This window comes from Pan paniscus, chromosome 6, assembly GCF_029289425.2.
Source record: "Pan paniscus chromosome 6, NHGRI_mPanPan1-v2.0_pri, whole genome shotgun sequence".
Classification (NCBI taxonomy): domain Eukaryota; kingdom Metazoa; phylum Chordata; class Mammalia; order Primates; family Hominidae; genus Pan; species Pan paniscus.
The window spans coordinates 186737745-186758366 of NC_073255.2; the positions used below are offsets into that span (position 1 = coordinate 186737745).

The 20622-nt window shown below is 43.3% G+C and overlaps 1 protein-coding gene across 1 annotated transcript in view; it reads right to left on the reverse strand.

The window, feature by feature from the left end:
- ACTR3C (actin related protein 3C) overlaps positions 1–20622 on the reverse strand; it is a 326821-nt gene that overhangs the window by 292711 nt on the left and 13488 nt on the right. Inside the window, exons 2-4 of the mRNA XM_034965220.3 lie at positions 7015–7051; positions 4122–4217; positions 2178–2285 (exon numbers count right to left, since the gene is read on the reverse strand). Of these exons, the coding sequence (XP_034821111.2) occupies positions 2178–2285; positions 4122–4217; positions 7015–7051 (241 nt within the window). The remainder of the gene's footprint in view (positions 1–2177; positions 2286–4121; positions 4218–7014; positions 7052–20622) is intronic.

Here is a 20622-nt window from a genome sequence, read left to right on the forward strand (position 1 = left end):
GAGCTTAGGCCGGGCATAGTGGCTCACGCCTGTAATCCCAGCACCTTGGGAGGCCAAGACAGGCGGATCACCTGAGGTCGGGAGTTCGAGACCAGCCTGACCAATATGGAGAAACCCCATCTCTACTAAAAATACAAATTAGTCAGGCATGGTGGCGCATGCCTGTAATCCCAGCTACTCAGGAGGCTGAGGCAGGAGAATTGCTTGAACCTGGGAGGCAGAGGTTGCAGTGTGCCGAGATCGTGCCATTGCACTCCAGCCTGGACAACAAGAGTGAAACTCCATCTCCAAAAAAAAAGAAAAAGAGCTTAAAGACTATACAGCTAAAAGTATAATGCAGGTCTTTGGGCGGCTTTAAAGGTAATTTTATTTCTTCAAATTTGTCTATTTTATCCAAATTTTCAATGACTAATGTAATTTTTATAGCTGGAGGAAAAACTGAACTAAGATACGATTAAAAATCTTTTCAAACAACTTTCTTAGTGGGCCTGGACACACTGTGAAATGTATTTTCTTTCCTTTTCCTAAATCAGACATAAGAAATAGGCAAAGAACCAAAGGGGGTGCAGGCCAGGGGCCTACGAGGGCCTCATCTTGGATCTCAGCAGCGCAGCTCTCTGAGGAAACGGCAGCCTGAGTTCTCGGTGAGTGCTCTGCACCCAGGGCACTAACTCTTCTCAAGATCCACGGAAAGGAGTGCTGAGACTGGCTTGAAGGGGGCTCAAGTCTAGAGCACACTTCACAGGGCAGGGCAGCCACCTCTCCTCCCCACAGGAAGGACACATAGCCAGGAGTACAAGGTATGGGGGCGGGAGGCTGGCTTTTTTCTCCCTGACTGTAGGCCCATCGACCATTAAGCCTTTCCTCTGCAGTGATACCTAACCTTCAAGGAATTAAAGGCATTAGTATTAGTACATCACCGCATCACCTTCTCAAAATGAAATGGTGACCATTTTTTCAATTAAATTAAATGATTTTTGAAAATCCTAATTTGCATTTTAAAAGAGCTGTGTGTATGTAAATATATACACATACACACCCCCCCATATACATATGCAGAAACATTATCTGTAACATAACAGAAGTAACTAGCAATGGTGGTTCCTGAGGAGGAGACCTCAAAGGAGAAAGACCAGGATGAGTCTGACTTCCCTCTGAATACCCTCTTCAGACACTTCTGATACATTTTCCAAAAAAAATGAATTTAAGATAATTCCTTTAAATAGTCCATTGGACCAAAAGAAAAATTCAGAGATCTCTTGAAACCCAAATTAGGAATCACTTCTCTGAAACCAAAAAGTGGTATTGCAGAGCCTTCTGCCAGCCAAAATGTACAATCTCCCCTTCTTGGCTTTTAAATTTTTTTTTTTTTTTTTTTTTTGAGATGGAGTTTCGCTCTTGTTGCCCAGGCTGGGGTGCAATGGCGCGATCTCGGCTCACTGCAACCTCCGTCTCCCGGGTTCAAGCGATTCTCCTGCCTCAGCCTCCCAGGTAGCTGGGACAGGCATGCACCACCACACCTGGCTAATTTTGTATTTTTAGTAGAGACAGGGTTTCTCCATGTTGGTCAGGCAGGTCTCGAATTCCCGACCTCAGGTGATCCGCCCGCCTTGGCCTCCCAAAGTGCTGGGATTACAGGCGTGAGCCACCGCGCCCAGCCCTTAAATAAATTTTTAAAACAAAAAGCAATTTTTCCAAGCTTGAGCTGGTTGCCATTCACATCTTTTCAGAGAATACAGATGTGCTCCTTCAAATGGCCACGCACTGCACCTACAAATTCAACATCCAAAACGGTGTCTATCTCCCAACATGTCGGAATAACCCCGGAAAATGTTCTTGTTGATGTTACACCCACGGGGATCAAGCAGAGGCTCTGAAGATCCAGAGACATCCTGGACATTCTCTGACATTCTGACTGTAAAAATATGCCACCATGAATTGAAAATTGCCAAAGCCACAATAATTGGCCATCCTTTTCATTCTTTCCCACATACTTGGGGAATTCCTTTATATAAGGTGGCAAAAAAATAAAAAACTTTTATTATCTTTCTAAGTACAACTATCATCTAAATTGTATTTTCATTACAGAAGAGGTTTTTTTTTTTTTATTATTTCCATCCTTACCTCGAATCAGGTGTTAAGCCTACAGAGACTTATATATTAACTATTCTGCTTACCACTGGGATAACATGGGTGACTCCATCTCCACTGTCAATGACTATCCCCGTTAACGTACGTTCACCCACTTGTCGAGATGTCCAAGATGCCGCCAAGGCCAGCACTGCCTGGAGAAAAGACATGAAAACCGCTCGCACATAGGAACTCTTTCTAAAGCCACCTGCCTGCTCCTTCCAGGTCCAATCAACAAACTCTCTTACTTAATATGTCTGAGTAACTCTTTCCTTTTCCTATCCATCCTCTAACCCCTGTCCCTCAAATTCCAATTCAAACTTGGACAACTAACACGAAAATGTTGAGTACTTACAACTATAGGAGTCAAGTTTTCAATAAAGAAACGTGGCTGACTGTGGTGACTCATGCCTGTAATCCCAACACTTTGGGAGGCCAAGGTAGGCAGATCACTTGAACCCAAGAGTTCGAGACCAGCCTGGGCAACATGGTGAAACCCCATCTCTACAAATAATACAAAAATTAGCCGGGCGTGGTGACACGCACCTGTACTCCCAGCTACTTGGGAGACTGAGGTGGGAGGATCCCTTCATCCCAGCAGGTCGCAGCTAGAGTGAGCCATAATTGCACCACTGCACTCCAGCCTGGACAACACAGTGAGACCTTGTCTCAAAAATAAAAAAAAGAAAGAAAGAAAAAAAACTAAAGTTTTACAAAGAAAAGCCAGTGAAAAAGATATTTCATTATAGAATCATAAGATTTTAATTTCTAATTCATTGGTTTCCGGCGTGGGGCCACAGATTGGCAATGAGGTCACTTGTGGAGTTGTTTAAAATACAGATTACTAGGCCTCACACCCAGAAATTCTAATCTGGAAGGTACAGGGTAATTTTTCAACCAAAGAAAACGTTGCCCCAAAGGGAACATCTGACAATATCTGGTACCATTTTCTTCATCGGGGCGGGGAGGCTTGAGGTGGGGCTGCTGTCTTCTAGTGGGCAGAGGCCAGGGATGCTGCTAAGCTCCCTGCAATGCACACGGCGGCGCCCACAACAAAGGACTACCCAGCCCAAAGCACTGAGGGTGGAAAACCCTGGTCGAAGATGAAGCCCAAAATCTGTGCTTCTAAAAAACATTCTCCAGGTAAACTTGCTGCACAGACCACTTTGAGAACCACCAGTCTTATGTCTCCTGAAGTGTTTCCCTAGGCCATGGAATATAAGTAACTTAGCCAGGGGGAAGATCTGTAGTTAAATGAATTTGGAAGTGCTAGAATACATAGATTTCGACACAGGAATCCTCAGAGCCTGGACTGTGCTGATAGGCGCTGTGAATCAGCCCGAGAAAGCTGCAGGATGCAGCATCGCCCAAATTCATCTTTCTATGGAACTTTTCCTCCTCCTCCTCCTCCTCCTTAGAAGTGACTAGTATTATGCAGAAAACATTTGGGCAACACCCATCTCATTTATTCCCCAAAATTTCAGTCAATTCCCTTATATAAGGTGGCAGGCAAATAATGACCAAATGCAACCAAAAAATATCACATCAAGAACCGCAGCTTCAGAACAAGTTCTGCGAGCTCATGAAAACACAGGGTCCCTCAGAATCAAGTACACTGGGACTCATAAGAGCCCAAAATCAGAAAGGGGAAACCTCTAAAGGTAATTATTTTGTTTTTCTGATCAAAGTCAAAGATGCCAAAAGAAGAAGCACATCTACACCTATATCTTGTCACCCAGATAAAAATGCATTAGACTTTAACGCATGTAAAAAGAGCCAGACGACGTCTATACCAAAAAATGGCATCAATATAAAAAGAAAAGTCATGGGACACGTTCCCTATAGTCCTGAATGGCATGGGGACGGGGGAGGGAGTGGAAAAAGGAAGGACGCACAGCGCAGTCTTCCAGCGGAGAACCTTGGGAAATACCATTTCTTCCGCTACTAGACAGCTCAGGTGCTTTAGGAATCACAAACATAACTGGTTTTACCTGAACTGCAATGTAGAGTCCTGGTACGTTAAATGATTCAAACATAATTTCTGCAAGATACTCTCTGTTTTCTGGTGTATTGAGTGGAGATTCTGTCTGTAAGAAAACATTCACTATATTTAGTGTTTACCCAAATTTCATGTAAATACATCAGAACCATAAACAGGTTAACCTGAAAGTATGTTAGCGAGGACATTATACAATTCCCTAATTTTACAGACAGAGGATGCCCAAAGTGTATTAAAGAAATCTGGCCGTGGGCCTTAAAAGCTTTAAGACGTCAGAGTAAATACTTCTCTGAAGGCCTCTGTTCTTATTACCCACCCAAATTAGAACGAGTTACAGAAAAAGAAACTCTATCTTCAATAACATAACACCTAAACACCCTGAAACTGAATATCCCAGAAGCAAGTTGCCAAGGGCTATGAAAACACAACCAAGACGAGTGAGGACATCAAAGGCGAACCGGTGACTTCAGGTCTCAGCAAAGGAGAGCCAGAGGAGCAGCAAGCCCTTGCTCAGGTCAGGCCGGTGTGAGGAGCCACAGGGTGGCAGAGCAGGCAGGGTTAGGCCAAGCACCCTTGCAGTCCAGCAGCAAGGGAAGAGTCCAGGGCAGATCACAGCTTCCCCCAGACGCTGCCCAGGACCTCCCCAGCCTACCCACACGCCATTAGTCCAGAAGAACTCTGCTCATTCAGAGACGAGTAAGGGGCACAAAGAAGCCAGCCAACAGTGATATAAAAACACTCAAAGAAGAAGAAAAGGGACAGAGAAAAGAGGAAAAAACAAATGGCAGACAAAAACACATATCTAGGGGCAGGCGTGGTAGCTCACGCCCATAATCCTAGCACTTTAGGAGGCTGAGGAGGGAGGATCACTTGAGTCCAGGAGTTTGAGACCAGCCTGGGCAATATTGGGAGACCCCACCTCTATGAAAAAATTTAAAAGTCAGCCAAGTGTGGTGGCACATGCCTGTGATCGCAGCTACTCGGGGGCTGAGGTAGGACCACTTAAGCCTCAGAGGTGAAGGCTACATGAACCAAGATTGTGCCACTGCACTCCAACCTGGGTGACAGAGCAAGATCCTATCTCCAAAAAGAATGAAAAAAAAATATATCTGGAAAAATATTGAAACAAAGCAGATAAAAATTCCCAAGAATTTCCAAAGACATTTCCAAGAATCCAAGTATCTATTTTAAAATAATAACCATCATCAAACAGGAGGAAATGACAGACAACAGAAACAGAAAAAGAATAAATAAACTTGATTTTTCTCATTCAACAATATACTATGAACATTTTTCCTTGTCAACAAATATGGGTCTATATCTCGTATTTAAAACTGAAAAAATAAAAAGTCTCTGGACCTTTGGGCAAAACGTATATATTACCCTTTATTATGAATGAACTGTGCTCCCCCCACCTCCAGTTCATACATTAAAGCCCTAACTCCCAGTGTACTATAATTGGAAATAGGGCCTTTCAAGAGGTCATCACGGTTACCTGAGGTCATAGGGGCGGGGCCCTAATTTGATAGGACTGGAGGAAGGTCTTCTAAGAAAAGGAAGAGACACCAGAAATCAATCTCTCTCTCCTATTCTCTCCCCACTCTACGCTCACACCGGGGAAAGGCATGTGAGGACACAGCAGGAAAGGTGACCACATACAAGCCAGGAAGAGGGCTGCGCCAGGAGCCAACCCCGACGGCACCTCGATCTTGGACTTCTAACCTCCAGAACTGTGAGAAAACAACGAACTGTCTGCTGTTTAAGCCACCCAACCTGTGGTATAAACAAAATTATAGCAGCCGAGTAGACTAATACACCCCTACGACAGGGAAAGTACAATCAGCCTCAGCCTTCAACACGGCTACATTTAACACTAGGACACATAGGGCCACACTTAGAGTCTTCAAGGGAAGAAGATACGACCCAAGAATTCTATATCTGGCCACAGTGTCAATCAAGTATGTTACAAAATCAAAATATCTAATATTTGAGATGATGGATATGCTAATTACCCTGATCTCATAACCACACATTATATGTATCAAAACTTCACTCTGTACCCCATAAATATGCACATTATGTGTCAATTAAAAAAATAAAATAAAATACTAAGGAGAAAAAATATATATCCTTAAACATACAAGAACTTGGAAAATTTCATTCCCATGAGCCAAAATGTATGGGTTCATGAACTATTAGAGGATAAACTTTATCCACTCAAGAAGAATGCAGAAAGTCCAGCAAAAGACTTACGGTGGGCAATGAAGCCATTTAAGACGTAGGAATAAAGACTTTTCTTTGGCCGGGCACAGTGGCTCATGCCTGTAATCCCAGCACTTTGGGAGGCCGAGGCGGGCAGATCACCTGAGGTCAGGAGTTTGAGACCAGCCTGGCCAACATGGGGAAACCCCATCTCTACTAAAAATACAAAAATTAGCCAGGCATGGTGGTGTGCACCTGTAGTCCCAGCTACTTGGGAGGTTGAGGCAGGAGAATTGCTTGAACGTGGGAGGCGGAGGTTGCAGTGAGCTGAGATCACACCACTGCATTCCAGCCTGGGCGATGGAGTGAGACTCCGTCTCAAAAAAAAAAAAAAAAAGACTTTTATTTTCTGGGAATTAAGAACAGAATGTAAATGTTATAAATTTTAACGGAAAAAAATGTTATCAAGTTGAGCAGTGCACAAGGAAAGAAGGAGAGAGTGTAAAGACACTTGCCTCTTACAGTGAAATCAAAAGATATTATTTAAAACTGATAAAGTATCAGAGGCATTAGTAAACATAAAGTTATAAATGTTAACACTGGAATAAGTTTAGTAACATCATTAATCAAAAGCAGGTGGTGGAGAGAAGGAAGGGGAGGCAAGAACATGTGGCAATACCAACCTGGTCACTGATTACAGCAGGAAGGAGATAGTTACCCCTAAACAAATACAGGGTAAATATATCAAATTATACTAAAATATGCAAACATGAGTCCTTTTAATTATTACCAAGAACACACACCCAATACAAAGCAAAGAGAAAAACAAGTCTTCAGTTAAAAAATACTAATACATAAATAAAATACATTAAAAACATGAAGCATAACATTTAAAAAAAATAGTTAAATTAAGACCAAACATATCTGTCACACAGTAGCATGCCATACCAGTCCGATTAAGAGATGTGAAGTCAAACTGACTGGGATCAAATCCCAGCCTTCCACTTTACTAGGCTTGGTAAGCTATTTCCTTTCTCCCTGAGTCTCCTCATGGGTAAAGTGCAGGTAATTAGTACCCCGCTCAGAGAGGTGGAAAGATTAAAGGCAGTCTAAATAATGTGCTTAGAGCAGTACTGGATACACAGATGTGTTCAATGGAAGTGAGTTGCTATTACTAAAATTATCAGCAAATACAAATGGGAAATTCAACTACTAAAAGTCTCTCAGTTAAAAACAAAAACAAAATCAAATTACATTCTGAGGTTAAGAGACCCAACTAAAACAAAGTAGCTTGGAAAGGTAAAAAGTCAACATTGTCTGTATCAGAAGATCAGAAACAACCTAAATACCCATCACTAAACACTTTGGAACAATTTAAAAAAATGAACTCTATGAAGAAACAATCTCTATGATGAATTGTTAAGTGAAAAAGAGAAAGGTGTCTCCATTCCGTATACATTCTTAAATATCCTTCTGCTTCAATAATTTGTAATGAAAACTTTTTTTTTTTTTTTTTTTTTTGAGACAGAGTCTCACTCTGTCAACCAGGCTCAAGTGCAGTAGCCCAATCTTGGATCTCTGGGAGACTCCACCTCCCAGAATTCAAGCAATTCTCCTGCCTCTGCCTCCAGAGTAGCTGGGATTACAGGCACATGCCGTCACGCTCAGTTAAGTTTTGTATTTTTAGTAGAGACAGGGTTTCACGATGTTGGCCAGGCTGGTCTCGAGCTCCTGACCTCAAGTGATCCCCACTTCGGCCTCCCAAAGGCTGGGATTACAAGGCATGAGCCACCATGCCAGGCCAAAAACTATTTTTAAAAAACAAGGTGTGGTAGACGGGTGTGTGCCTGTAGTCCCAGCTACTCAGGAGGCTGAGGCAAGAGGATCACTCCAGCCCAGGAGGTCGAGGCTGTCTGTAGTGGCTGTATGACTGCACCTGTGAATAGCCACTGCACTCCAGCTTGGACAACATAGAGACCCCCTCTCAAAAAAAAAAAAAAAAAAAAACAGGCTGGGTGGTGTGGCTCACACCTGTAATCCCAGCACATTGGGAGGCAGGGGCAGGTGGATCACCTGAGGTCAGGAGTTCAAGACCAGCCTGGCCAACATGGGGAAACCCCATCTCTGCTAAAAATACAAAAATTAGCTGGGCGTGGTGGTGCACGCCTGTAATCCCAGCCAGTCGGGTGGCTGAGGCAGCAGAATTGCTTAAACCCGGGAGGCAGAGGTTACAGTGAGCTGAGGTGGTGCCACTGTACTCCAGCCTGGGCAACAAGAGTTAACTCCATCTCAAAAACAAAAAACAAGGTCGGGGGAGAGGGGAAATAATGGGGACTCGTTCAATGAGTACGGAGTTTCAGTTTTGCAAGATGGAAAAGTTCTAGAATCTCTTACACAACAGTGTGAATATAGTTAACATTACAGAATTGTACAGTTAAAAATGGCTAATAGGGTACAAATAGTATTAGGTTTTTTTTTACAATTTAAACCAAAAAAAAAGTTTAATTCAAAAATCCAAGGTGTGCAACAGTATGCATATTGTGTTACCATTTGTGTAAAATAAAACTGTGTGCTAGCCGGGCGCAGTGGCTCACACCTATAATCCCAACACTTTAGGAGGCTGAGGTGGGCGGATCATGAGGTCAGGAGTTTGAGACCAGCCTGACCAACATAGTGAAACCCCATCTCTACTAAAAATACAAAAATTAGCCAGGCTTGGTGGCACATACCTGTAGTCCTAGCTACTCAGGAGGCTTGAGGCAGGGGAATTGCTTGAACCCGGGAGGCGGAGGTTGCGGTGAGCTGAGATCGTGCCACTGCACTCCAGCCTGGGCTACAGAGCAAGACTCCGTCTCAAAACAAACAAACAAACAAACAAAAAGAAAGAACAAAAACAAGTGTGTGCTAACCCATATGCCTACACACAATCACCCCTGGAACATGAACAATCAGCTGGCTAAGAACGGGTAAGGGCGGCTTCCTCTAGGCAGGAAAGAGGCGAGGGGGGCACGCTCCCTAGAAATCTTCCAGCACCTTTTCAGTTCTGCACTGTGTGTGCATCACTCCTTCAAACAACAAGCAAGCAAATCTACCTACCAACTAGCCTGGCACTTTAAACTCTGGCACAGCAGCTGGTGAAAAGTTCAAACACACTGCCCCAAGTAAGTTTTAGTCACTGTAATTAGAATCCATCAATTCCTGGATGGGAGAGAGGAAGCCATCTGAAAATGCGGAAGGGAGAATAATGAAGTCATACTCAAACACAGGCTGCAAATAGGGAACCTAAAAAGCACTCCACAACATGGTATTTATTTCAATGCGCCTACTCGGGCTGAGGAGATTAAATTTGCTAATAGCAGTGAAGTGCCCAGAACACAGTTAGAAGTATAAATGTTAGCGATTACTACTTTAGATTTCCTTCATTTAAAGCACATGAGTAAGAGATGCAGATTCCAATAGTAGTGTGTACAATCTCTCTCTTAAGCTACCTCCTATCGATCTGAAAAGCGGGCCTAATAACATCACCTATCTCAGAGGGTTGTTGGTGGCATTAAAAAATGAGTTAATACTTGTAAACACTTAGAATGGGGCTGGGCACATAGAAGTACTCAATAAACAGCCATAATAGCCAATACTGTATCTCATTCCAGAAGAAATAACATATTAACTAAAGAAACCTATGTTTGTCATCTTGAATAGGAACCCAAGCATAATTATAAGTGAAATAAACAAAATATTTAAACTGAGTAGAGGTGGGGAAGTATCAGGAGAGAAAGGTTAAGAAGGTATGAAGATTTCTGAGTAGAGCTGGGGAAGGTTTCTTGCCTCCCAGCAAAGAGGTGCCTATTTAACCTGAAGCAAAAACAGACCTGTAGGAAGACATCACCAACAAGAATCAGATTAACCCTGGCTCCCTGCATTCTCTCTGGGTCTAAGTTCAGACCCAGAACTTTGAAATGATGATCCAAATAAATCCCAGATGGATGAAGATTAAATACAAACATCAAAGGAAAATGGGTTTTACCAACATACAAATTTAAAGTTATGGATGTCCAAATGAAATAACCAAAAGAGAAAGGCAAAAAATTAACTGAGTAAAACTAACCTGCTGCAAATATAACAACAAAAGAAGCTTTCTATCTTAATTATATGAAAGCTTCCAGAGAATAAGCAGAATGTGGTATCTATGTACAATGGAATATTATTCAGCCTTAAAAAGAAAGGAATCCTGGCACATGCTTCAACATGGATGAAGCTTGAAGACGCTAAGTGAAGTAAGCTGGTCACAAAAGGACAAATATTATATGATTCCATTTATATGAGGGCCCTAGAGTCATCAAATGTATAGAGACAGAAAGTAAAATGGGCATTCCAGGGGCAGGTAAAGGAGTAAAGAGAATTCGTGTTCAACGGGGACAGAGTTTTAGTTTGGGAAGATGAAAAGGCTTCTGGAGACAGATGGTGGCAATGATTTGTGTATGTGCCTAATGCCACCAAGCTGTACATTCAAAAATGGCTCAAATGATAAATTCTGTTACGTGTATTTTAGAATAAAAAAAAGTTAAGTAAAAACAAAGTTCATAGAAATCACAGCAACAAGAAAAGCAATAAAACAATGATACGTAAAAGAGCACAGGGCATGAACAGATAGCTCGCAAAAGAGGAAATACAACTAACTAATGTGGAAAAATGTATAAGGTCAAAGTTATCAAAAATGCAAATTTAAAGCATATGGCAAATTTTAATCCATTAAATGATCAAAAATAATATTAATGCTGACAAGAGTACAAAGAAAGCAAGCCTCTTGTACGGTGCTGACGGCAGTCTGAAATGGCGCACTGTGCAGAGACTAATAAAATTACTAACACTGCTGAACTCCATAATCAAACACTGCTAGTTCTTTTTAAGTAAAAAAGACTCGAAATACAGGAAAAACTGTATGCACAAAGATTACATTATTTCTTATAAAACCAAGAAAATGACTAAAAATAGTGGAACTGCTAAGCAGGAAATACCTACTAGACAGATTATCATATAGCTGTTAAAATAAGGGTTATGAAAACTGTAAGGAAATGAGGAGTATAATATTGGGTGTAAAATCATTTTAAAAATGGGTAAAAAGATTAAATGAAAATATACTAAATGTCAACAGTACCTATGTTAATGTGATAAGACTATAAAAATCCCACAGATATCTTCCAAATTTTCTATACCACACTTACAATTCTACTGTAGTGAAGGGGGAAATGATCTCTATGTGAAGTGTTAAACTCCGAGTTATGGCTGTGGGGCAAGATCACACAAACTCCTCATCTAACTTCCCAATTTCCTAATGTATTTTATCCACAGACAGACTTACGGCAGCAAGATGGCAATGCCAAGCAGGAGACGCAGCACATCTTGCCACAGCTTCCTCCTGGCCAGAGGCTCCCTAACGTGGGTGACACTCTCCACATAGGTAAAATCCAGCCAGAGTTGTGAAAGCAGCTGAATCTCTCCCTTGCTACTGTCTTCATGCCTTTGAGTGACACCACTATGACAGGCATTGAATTGCTCTTACCAACACTGCAAGTTTGTGACTGACAGACCACTGATCTATGATGGGAAATGGCAACAGGCCCAGAAAAAAGCATTTCCCAGACTTCCTTGTGGACAAGGATGACTAAGTAAGTTCAGGCCAGTAAGACACAAAAGCTGGAGTATGGTTGCCAGGAAAGCTCCTTACAAAGCTGAGGTAGACTCAAGTAGTAGACTTGCCTCCTGCCCTTAACACCCTCTTCCTTCCTGGAACACAGAGGTGATAGCTGGAGGTGCAGTAATCAACTTGTGATCATGAGGCATCCTTAGATTGAAAGCCATATATTCAAGACACTAGAGTAGAGAGATTGTTAGCCACACCATAGAGCTGCCATATCAGCACTGGACTCTACTGCAAATTTATTTAAGAAAAATAAGGCCTTAACTTTTTTAAACTACTGCTTTTATACTTCTATTACTTGCTGCCAAAAACATTTCACTGTCTTTGAAGAATTAAAATCTATGTATTTCCATTTAAGGGAAGATTAACAATATAATGATGTTCTCCTGGTTCTTGAATCAAAATCGACGTTATTCAGGCCACATCCTTATGGGTTCTGAGGACCACAATCACAAACCCTCCGTCTTCCTCAACCTCCCATTTCATCTCTATCCACCACTATTGATGTTATAATTATTCCTTTAGGAGACAAATGTATTATTCTCAAACTGTTATTTATAACAAGATCTAAATTGGAGATGTCCAGTTTTTCTGGGTTTTTTTCTCTCTTTAAGACTAGTCAAGTGCAGCAGTGAGAAGAAGAGAAAGAGAATAATCTGGTTTTTTAAATATAGAAGCATATGATCAAAGCATCAATGAATGCAAGCTACACAAACATTTTTATTCATAACAATGGTAAAATTATCACCTGGTATTGATTTAAAAATGAATAATGACTATCATAAAACCAACCCATATTTCTGGATAAAGATAGAAAATTGAACACATGTATCTAATATTACTCCACCTCCATGCCCCTCTAAAACTACAGTAAAGAAACATTTTTAAAAATACAAATCCTCAAGGAAGCGAGAATAGGAGAGGAGGCGACAATATACTGGAAGCTGGAAAGTACGTGCAGGAGGTGACTTAGCAAATCCAAGAAAGCTGACCTCTACACTGGCTAGGTCTACACTGGCTAGGTCTACACTGGTTAGTGAAGTGCACAAGGCAGGTCTAACCATTCTCAAGAATTCAGGAAGGAAACTAGGACATAACGCAATTGTGATTCAGATGTAGGGCACTGCTATGGCTAGCATTTTTTTATTTCACCAGGTTCATGAGGAAAATGATTTCACAGAGCACTAACTTTACCTAGAGATTTCAAGATAATCATGTATTCGTAGGTTCATCTCTAAAATACGAAGGATGGTACGTTTTATTTTTAGTAATCAGAGTTAATTTTCCATCAACTATCAACACGTGAATGCTACTGACTCCTGCATCAACACCTGCTGCTTGGAGCTGGCTGCTCCTCGGCTTCTTTACCTGTGTAGCCCAGTCAGACCCTTCGACCTCAGCATGTACAAAACCAAACTCTCCTCCTTCCTCCTCCCTCCCTCCCTCAAGTGAGTTTCTTCTCATGTTTCCCATCTTAACCAATCACATTATCATCCATGCACTGCCCCATCTCAAAATCTGAGTCATCCTAGATTTCTCTCTTAACTGCTACCAATTCTCATCACTAAGACCCATCAATTCTACCTCCTGTATATCTCTGCTAACTATATGTAACTTACCCCAACCAACTGTACATGCTCCAAAAACACAACAGCATACAAAAGCTAGTGAGGGTACAAGCCAGAACAATGAGGCCAAATATGAAAGCGGGCGAAATAACTCCATGAGTGATACAATGTCTGCCCGGGCTCCTTAATGAGTACTGGCTCTGGAAGCCTGATTGCTCAATACAATGTCTGCCCGGGCTCCTTAATGAGTACTGACTCTGGGAGTTTGATTGTTCTCAGGCGGTCTCAGCTTCAACATACCGGGACTGGGAGCAAAGTGCTGGACTGAGGGCAACCTAACAAACAATGTGTGCTTCCACACACCATACTGTACTCCTAAATGTAAGTCAACCACCCCAGCTGGTGCAGAAGAAAGTTCCTCCACGCTGAGGGAAAATCCATTTTCTCCCACTGACTCAGAGCTGTATAAACAGGCCCTTCCTGAAGGATTTTCATGGGTGGTTTTGACTATACATATCTCCTTACATAATTTTAAGAACCTCGCAAATGACAGAACTCCCTTCCACCCACTCCTGCCATTCTCACCCTACGCCCTCCTCGGAGGCACCTGTCACCTCACATGGGGTCATCTTCAAGACTCTGTGTGCCAGAGGTGTCTGCCCACAAAGTCTCCCTAAAACACAAAACTGGCCACGTGGCTCTCACTGTCTACACTGTGCAAAGGCTGCCTGACCTCCTCTCTCCACACTCCCCCGCTCTCGTCACCCTAACCAAGTCAGGTCCTCAGAGTCACCACGCCCTCTCATTGCTGGTCGTCTGCATGTGCTGCTTGTTTGCTCTTGCAGGATTTATATTCAAAAAGTTTGCAAATCCCTTCCGAAGTTCTAATTCAGTTTCCACTCAAGAGCACTGCATCTCTTTGACATCTCTGAGTGTGTTCTGAGCTCTGGGTAATGCAATATTGGGGAAGAGTGGAGTTCCCAGGTGCTCAGTCCACATAACCGGTGTAAGCTGAGTCTCTGCACCTCCTTGAAAACAGTCAGTGGCAAGGAGCTCATTCTCTCTGCATGTTCAGATGACTGGGCACGGCCATCAGAAAGGATAATTCTGTGAGCTCCTGTGGGGTCCATCATTTGGGCCTCTCAAGACTCTCTTAATGTCTTCAATTCACTTTGATGGCTTGGTCTTAAATCTTTCCACCTGGTTCACTCCCCTTTAACTATTCCATCAACATACGGTTAAGGACAAATACCTGAAGGAAATTTACCATTCTCATCACTTCCTCAACCACAACATGCAACAAAATGACTTGCAGAATTCAAAGCACAACACATGTAATACAATATTTTCTTACCTTTTTAATAATAAACTTGATTGTTTTTGAACATTCATTGCAGGTACCCATTTTTAGCAAATGGCCTTTTCCATGTTCACACCAAACCCCTCCAATTCCATCCTGGCAAGTGGTTACATTTTACTATCTCATGTATGCCAGCTAAATCAGAAGAAGAGTCCCCTTTAATAAAAATTCCTGTGAGCTGTGTGGTGGTCCATATTTGCTCCACATGCCTAAGATTAGATGTCCCTCTAAGTAAAGCAAGAACTCCTGGCATGGGAAGCTGAAGTAGACAGAAGGAAACAGCTGGGCTCGGTGCCTGCTCCTAAAATCCTATCCAACAGGTAGTTTATGTGATATGCTACAGAAGGAAAAATGCCAAATCTGACAGGTGGGAATCTGTGATTTGTTTTGGCTGTAAAGACAAAGCCACTCACACACAGTCAGTTTCTTGGCCCCATTTGCTCCACATAAACAACTGTGGGCCGGGTATGGTGGCTCATGCCTGTAATCCCAACACTTTGGGAGGCTAAAGTGGGAGGATCACTTAAGCCCAGGAGTTTGAGGCCAGCTTGGACAACACAGCGAGACCCGGTTTGGAGAAACAATTTAGCAATACCTCGCCAAGGTGAACACCTCAGACCCAAAGACAAGCAGCTTCACTTCTAGGTGTCTATCCTAGAAAACTTCTTGTACATATGTGTGATGAGACATAGACAATGATATTTGTGTAGCAAAAACAAATGAAAACAATTTAATGGTTCCTTCATAGGGAGATGGATAACGAACAGTGGTTTATTCATACAAGGGAGTATTATACTATAAGATAATTAAAATGATGAACTGGAACTACATATGCCAACAGTGAAAACTAAAAAGTATAATGCTTAGCTTTTTAAAAAAGCAGTTATAAAAGGATATATAGATTATGGTTTCATATATGTGTATTTCTAACCCTTATTATTGTCACTGGATAGTCCAACTCTGTAAAACATTTGAAAAGATTTATTCTGAGCCAAGTATGAGTGACCATGGCCCATGACACAGTCGTCAGGAGACCCTGAGATCATGTGGGTGGGGCACAGCCTAGTTTTATACATTTTAGGGAGACAGGAAATATCAATCAAATACATGTAAGATGTACATTGATTTGGTTCATGTCAGGCCTCTGAGCCGAAGCTCACCCATTGTAACCTCTGTGACCTGCACATGTACATCCAGATGGCCTGCAGGAGCCAAGAAGTCTGGTGCAGCCAAAAAACCACAAAAGAAGTAAAACAGCCAGTTCCTGCCTTAACTGATTAACCAACATTACATTCCACCATTGTGACTTGTCCCTGCCCTACCTTAACTGATCAGTCGACCTTGTGAAATTCTTCTTCTGGACAATAAGACTTATGATCTCCCCACCATGTACCTTGTGACCCCCTCCTCTGCTAACAATAAATAACCACCTTTTACTGTAATTTTCCATTACCTACCCAACTCCTATAAAGCAACCCCTTCCCCATCTCCCTTTGACTCCTTTTTCAGACTCAGTCCGCCTGCACCCAGGTGATTAAAAAGCTTTATTGCTCACACAAAGCCTGTTAGGTGGTCTCTTCACACAGAGGCGCTTGACATTTGGTGCCATGACTTGGTTCGGGGGACCTCCCTCCAGAGATCAATCGCCTGTCCTCCTGCTCTTTGCTCCATGAGAAAATCCACTTACAACCTCAGGTCCTCAGACCAGCCCAAACAAAACACCTCACCAATTTTAAATTGGGTAAGTGGCCTCTTTTTATTCTCTTCTCCAACCTCTGTTGCTATCCCTCAACCTCTTTCTCCTTTCAATTTCCACATCACCCTTCAATCTCTCCCTTCCCTTCATTTCCTTTCGCTTTCTGGTAGAGACAGAGAAGATACGTTTTATCTGTGGACTCCAAACTCCGGTGCCGGTCACAGACTCGGGAAGACAGTCTTTCCTTGGTGTCTAATCACTGCGGGGACGCCTGCCTGATTATTCACCCGCATTCCAGAGGTGTTTAATCACTGCGGGGACACCTGCTTTGATCCTCCACCTTGGTGGCAAGTACAACCTCCCCTGGGTGGCAAGTACCACCCCCCTCTCTTCGAGTCTCTACCCCCTCTTTTCTCTGAACTTACCTTTTTCCTATGGGCAACCTTCCACCCTCCATTCCTCCTTCTTCCGCCTTAGCCTGTGTTCTTAAAAACTTAAAACCTCTTAAACTCTCACCTGACCTAAAACCTAAGAGTCTTATTTTCTTCTGCAACTCCGCTTGGCCCCAATACAAACTCGACAATGGTTCCAAGTGGCCAGAAAACGGCACTTTCGATTTCTCCATCCCACAAGACCTAGATAAATTTTGTCGAAAAATGGGCAAGTGGTCTGAGGTGCCTTACGTCCAGGCATTTTTAATACTTCGTTCCCTCCCTAGCCTCTGCTCCCAATGCAACTCATCCCAAATCCTTCTTCTTTCTCTCCTGTCTGCTTCTTCAGTCTCTACCCCAACCTCAGAGTCTTCTGAATCCTCCTTTTCTGCAGACCCCTCTGACCTCTCTCCCCCTCCCCAGGCCACTCCTTGACAGGCTGAATCAAGTCCCAATTCCTCCTCAGCCTCTGCTCCCCCACCTTATAATTCTTCTATCACCTCCCCTCCTCACACTCAGTCTGGCTTACAGTTTCATTCCATGACTAGCTCTCCTCCCACCTGCCCAACAGTTTCCTCTTAGAGAGGTGGCTGGAGCTGAGGGCATAGTAAGGGTTCATGTACCTTTTTCTCTATCAGACCTTTTCCAAATCAGTCAGCATCTGGGCTCTTTCTCATCAGACCCCACTAAATATATACAAGAATTCCAATATTTGACTCAGTCCTACAATTTAACCTGAAGTGATTTAAATGTCATCCTGACCTCTCCCGTCTCCCCAGATGAGTGGGAAAGAGTTTATACCCTAGCCCATTCTCACACTGACACCTGCTTGCATCATGAGCCAGACCTCCAAGAAGGCATCAGGGCAGTTCCCCGAGATGATCCCCAAAGGGAATACCAGACAGGCTTCCCAGGTATAGCTAGGTGAGATTACATGGTCTCTTGCCTAGTTGAAGGGCTAAAAAAGGCAGCATACAAAGCTGTTAGTTATGACAAGCTTAAAGAAGCCACTCAAGGTAAAGATGAAAACCCAGCCCAGTTCTTGGCCCGCTTGGTGGCTACCCTTAGATGCTTTACAGCCCTAGACCCTCAAGGGCCAGAAGGCCATCTTATTCTCAATATGTGTTTTATCACCCAGTCAGCTCCTGACATTAGAAAAAAGCTTCAAAAATTGGAATCTCGCCCTCAAACCCCACAACAGGAATTAATCAACCTCACCTTCAAGGTGTTCAACAATAAAGAGGCAGCCAAGCAGCAACGCATTTCAGAGCTGCAACTGCTTGCGTCTGATGTAAGACAAACCCCAGCCATGCCTTCAGCACACAAAAACTTCAGAACAACCAAACCACAGCCTCCAGCTACTCCTTTAAATCCTCCTCATGGACCTTGATTCAAGTGCCGCAAAACTGGCCACTAGACCAAGAAATGCCCGCAGCCCAGGATTCTTCCTAAGCCGTGTCCCACCTGTGCGGGACCCCACTGGAAATCGGACTGTCCAACTAATATCACAGCCACTTCTAGGGCCCCTGGAGCTCTGGATCAAAGCTCTCTGGCTGACTGCTTCTCAGATCTCGGCTTTGCGGCTGAAGACTGATGCTGCCCGATCACCTGGGAAAGCCCCCTGGACCATCATGGACGCCGAGCTTCGGGTAACTTTTACAGTGGAGGGTAAGTCCGTCCCCTTTTTAATTGATATGGAGGCTACCCACTCCACATTACCTTCTTTTCAAGGGCCTGTTTCCCTTGCCCCCATAGCTGTTGTGGGTATTGACGGCCAAGCTTCTGAACCTCTTAAAATTCCCCCACTCTGGTGCCAACTTAGACAACATTCTTTTATGCACTTTTTTAGTTATCCCCACCTGCCCAGTTCCCTTATTAGGCTGAGACATTTTAACAAATTATCTGCTTCCCTGGTTATTCCTGGGCTACAGCCACACCTCACTGCTGTCCTTTTGCCCAATTCAAGGCCTCTTTCACATCCTCCCTTTGTGTCTCCCCACCTTAATCCACAAGTATGGGATACCTCTACTTGTTCTCTGGCAACCGACCATGCACCCCTTACCATTCCATTAAAACCTAATCACCCTTACCCTGCTCAATGCCAGTATCCCATCCCACACCAGGATTTAAAGGGATGAAGCCTATTATCACTTGCCTGTTACAGCATGGCCTTTTAAAGCCTACAAATTCTCCTTACAACTCCCCTATCCTACCCATCCAGAAACCGGGCAAGTCCTACAGGCTAGTTCAAGACCTTTGCCTCATAAATCAAATTGTCCTTCCCATCCATCCTGTTGTGCCAAACCCCTATACTCTCCTCTCCTCAGTACCCCCTTCCACAACTCATTATTCTGTTATCGACCTCAAAGATGCCTTCTTTACCATCCCCTTGCATCCCTCCTCCCAACCTCTTTTCACCTTTACCTAAACTGACCCTGACACCCACCAGTCCCAGCAACTCACCTGGACTGTCCTACCCCAAGGTTTCAGGAACAGCCCACACTACTTTGGTCAGGCCCTCTCTCATGACTTTCTTTCTGCCCGTCTGCCTCCCAACTTATTCAATATGTTGATGACCTTCTTCTTCGCAGCCCCTCTTACCAATCTTCCCAGCAGAACACTATCCTACTTCTTCAACACCTCTACTCAAAAGGGTACCAAGTATCCCCTTCAAGGCTCAAATGTCTTCCCCTAGTGTTACATATCTCGGCATAGTCCTCCATCAACATACACGTGCTCTTCCTGCAGACCGTGTTCAGTTAATCTCCCAGACCCCTATCCCGACCACCAAACAACGACTCCTTTCCTTCTTAGGCATTGTTGGATACTTGCAACTCTGGGTACCAAACTGTGTCATTCTAACCAAACCGCTTTACAAGCTCACTAAAGGTGATTTAACTGATCCCATAGACCCTAAGTCCTTTCTCCATTCTTCCTTTCATTCTCTCAAAAAGGCCCTAGAAACAGCTCCCACACTGGCACTCCTTGACTCATCTCAACCTTTTTCCTTCCACACAGCTGAAATACAAGGCTGTGCTGTTGGAGTTCTCACACAGGAGCCAGGCCCACAATCTATAGCCTTTCTATCCAAACAACTTGACCTCACAGTTCTAGGCTGGCCCTCATGTCTACTTGCAGTGGCAGCTGCTGCTTTAATATGTCTAGAGGCCCTCACAATCACAAGCTATGCTCCACTTACCCTCTACAGTTCTCACAACCTTCAAGCATTAATGTCCTCCTCACACCTTTCACACTTACTGTCTGCCCCTCGACTCCTCCAGCTCTATTCACTCTTTATTGAAACCCCAACAGTAACTATTGCCCATGGGCCCGATTTCAACCCAGCTTCTCACTTAGCACCCAGCACAAGTCCTGAGCCACATGACTGTATCTCCCTAATACACATAGCATCTTCCCCCTTTCCTCATATTTTTATTTTTCCAATCCCAAACCCAGACCACACTTAGTTTATTGATGGCAGTTCCTCTAAACCCAGCCAAATCTCGCCAGCTAAAGCTGGTTATGCTGTTGTGTCCCG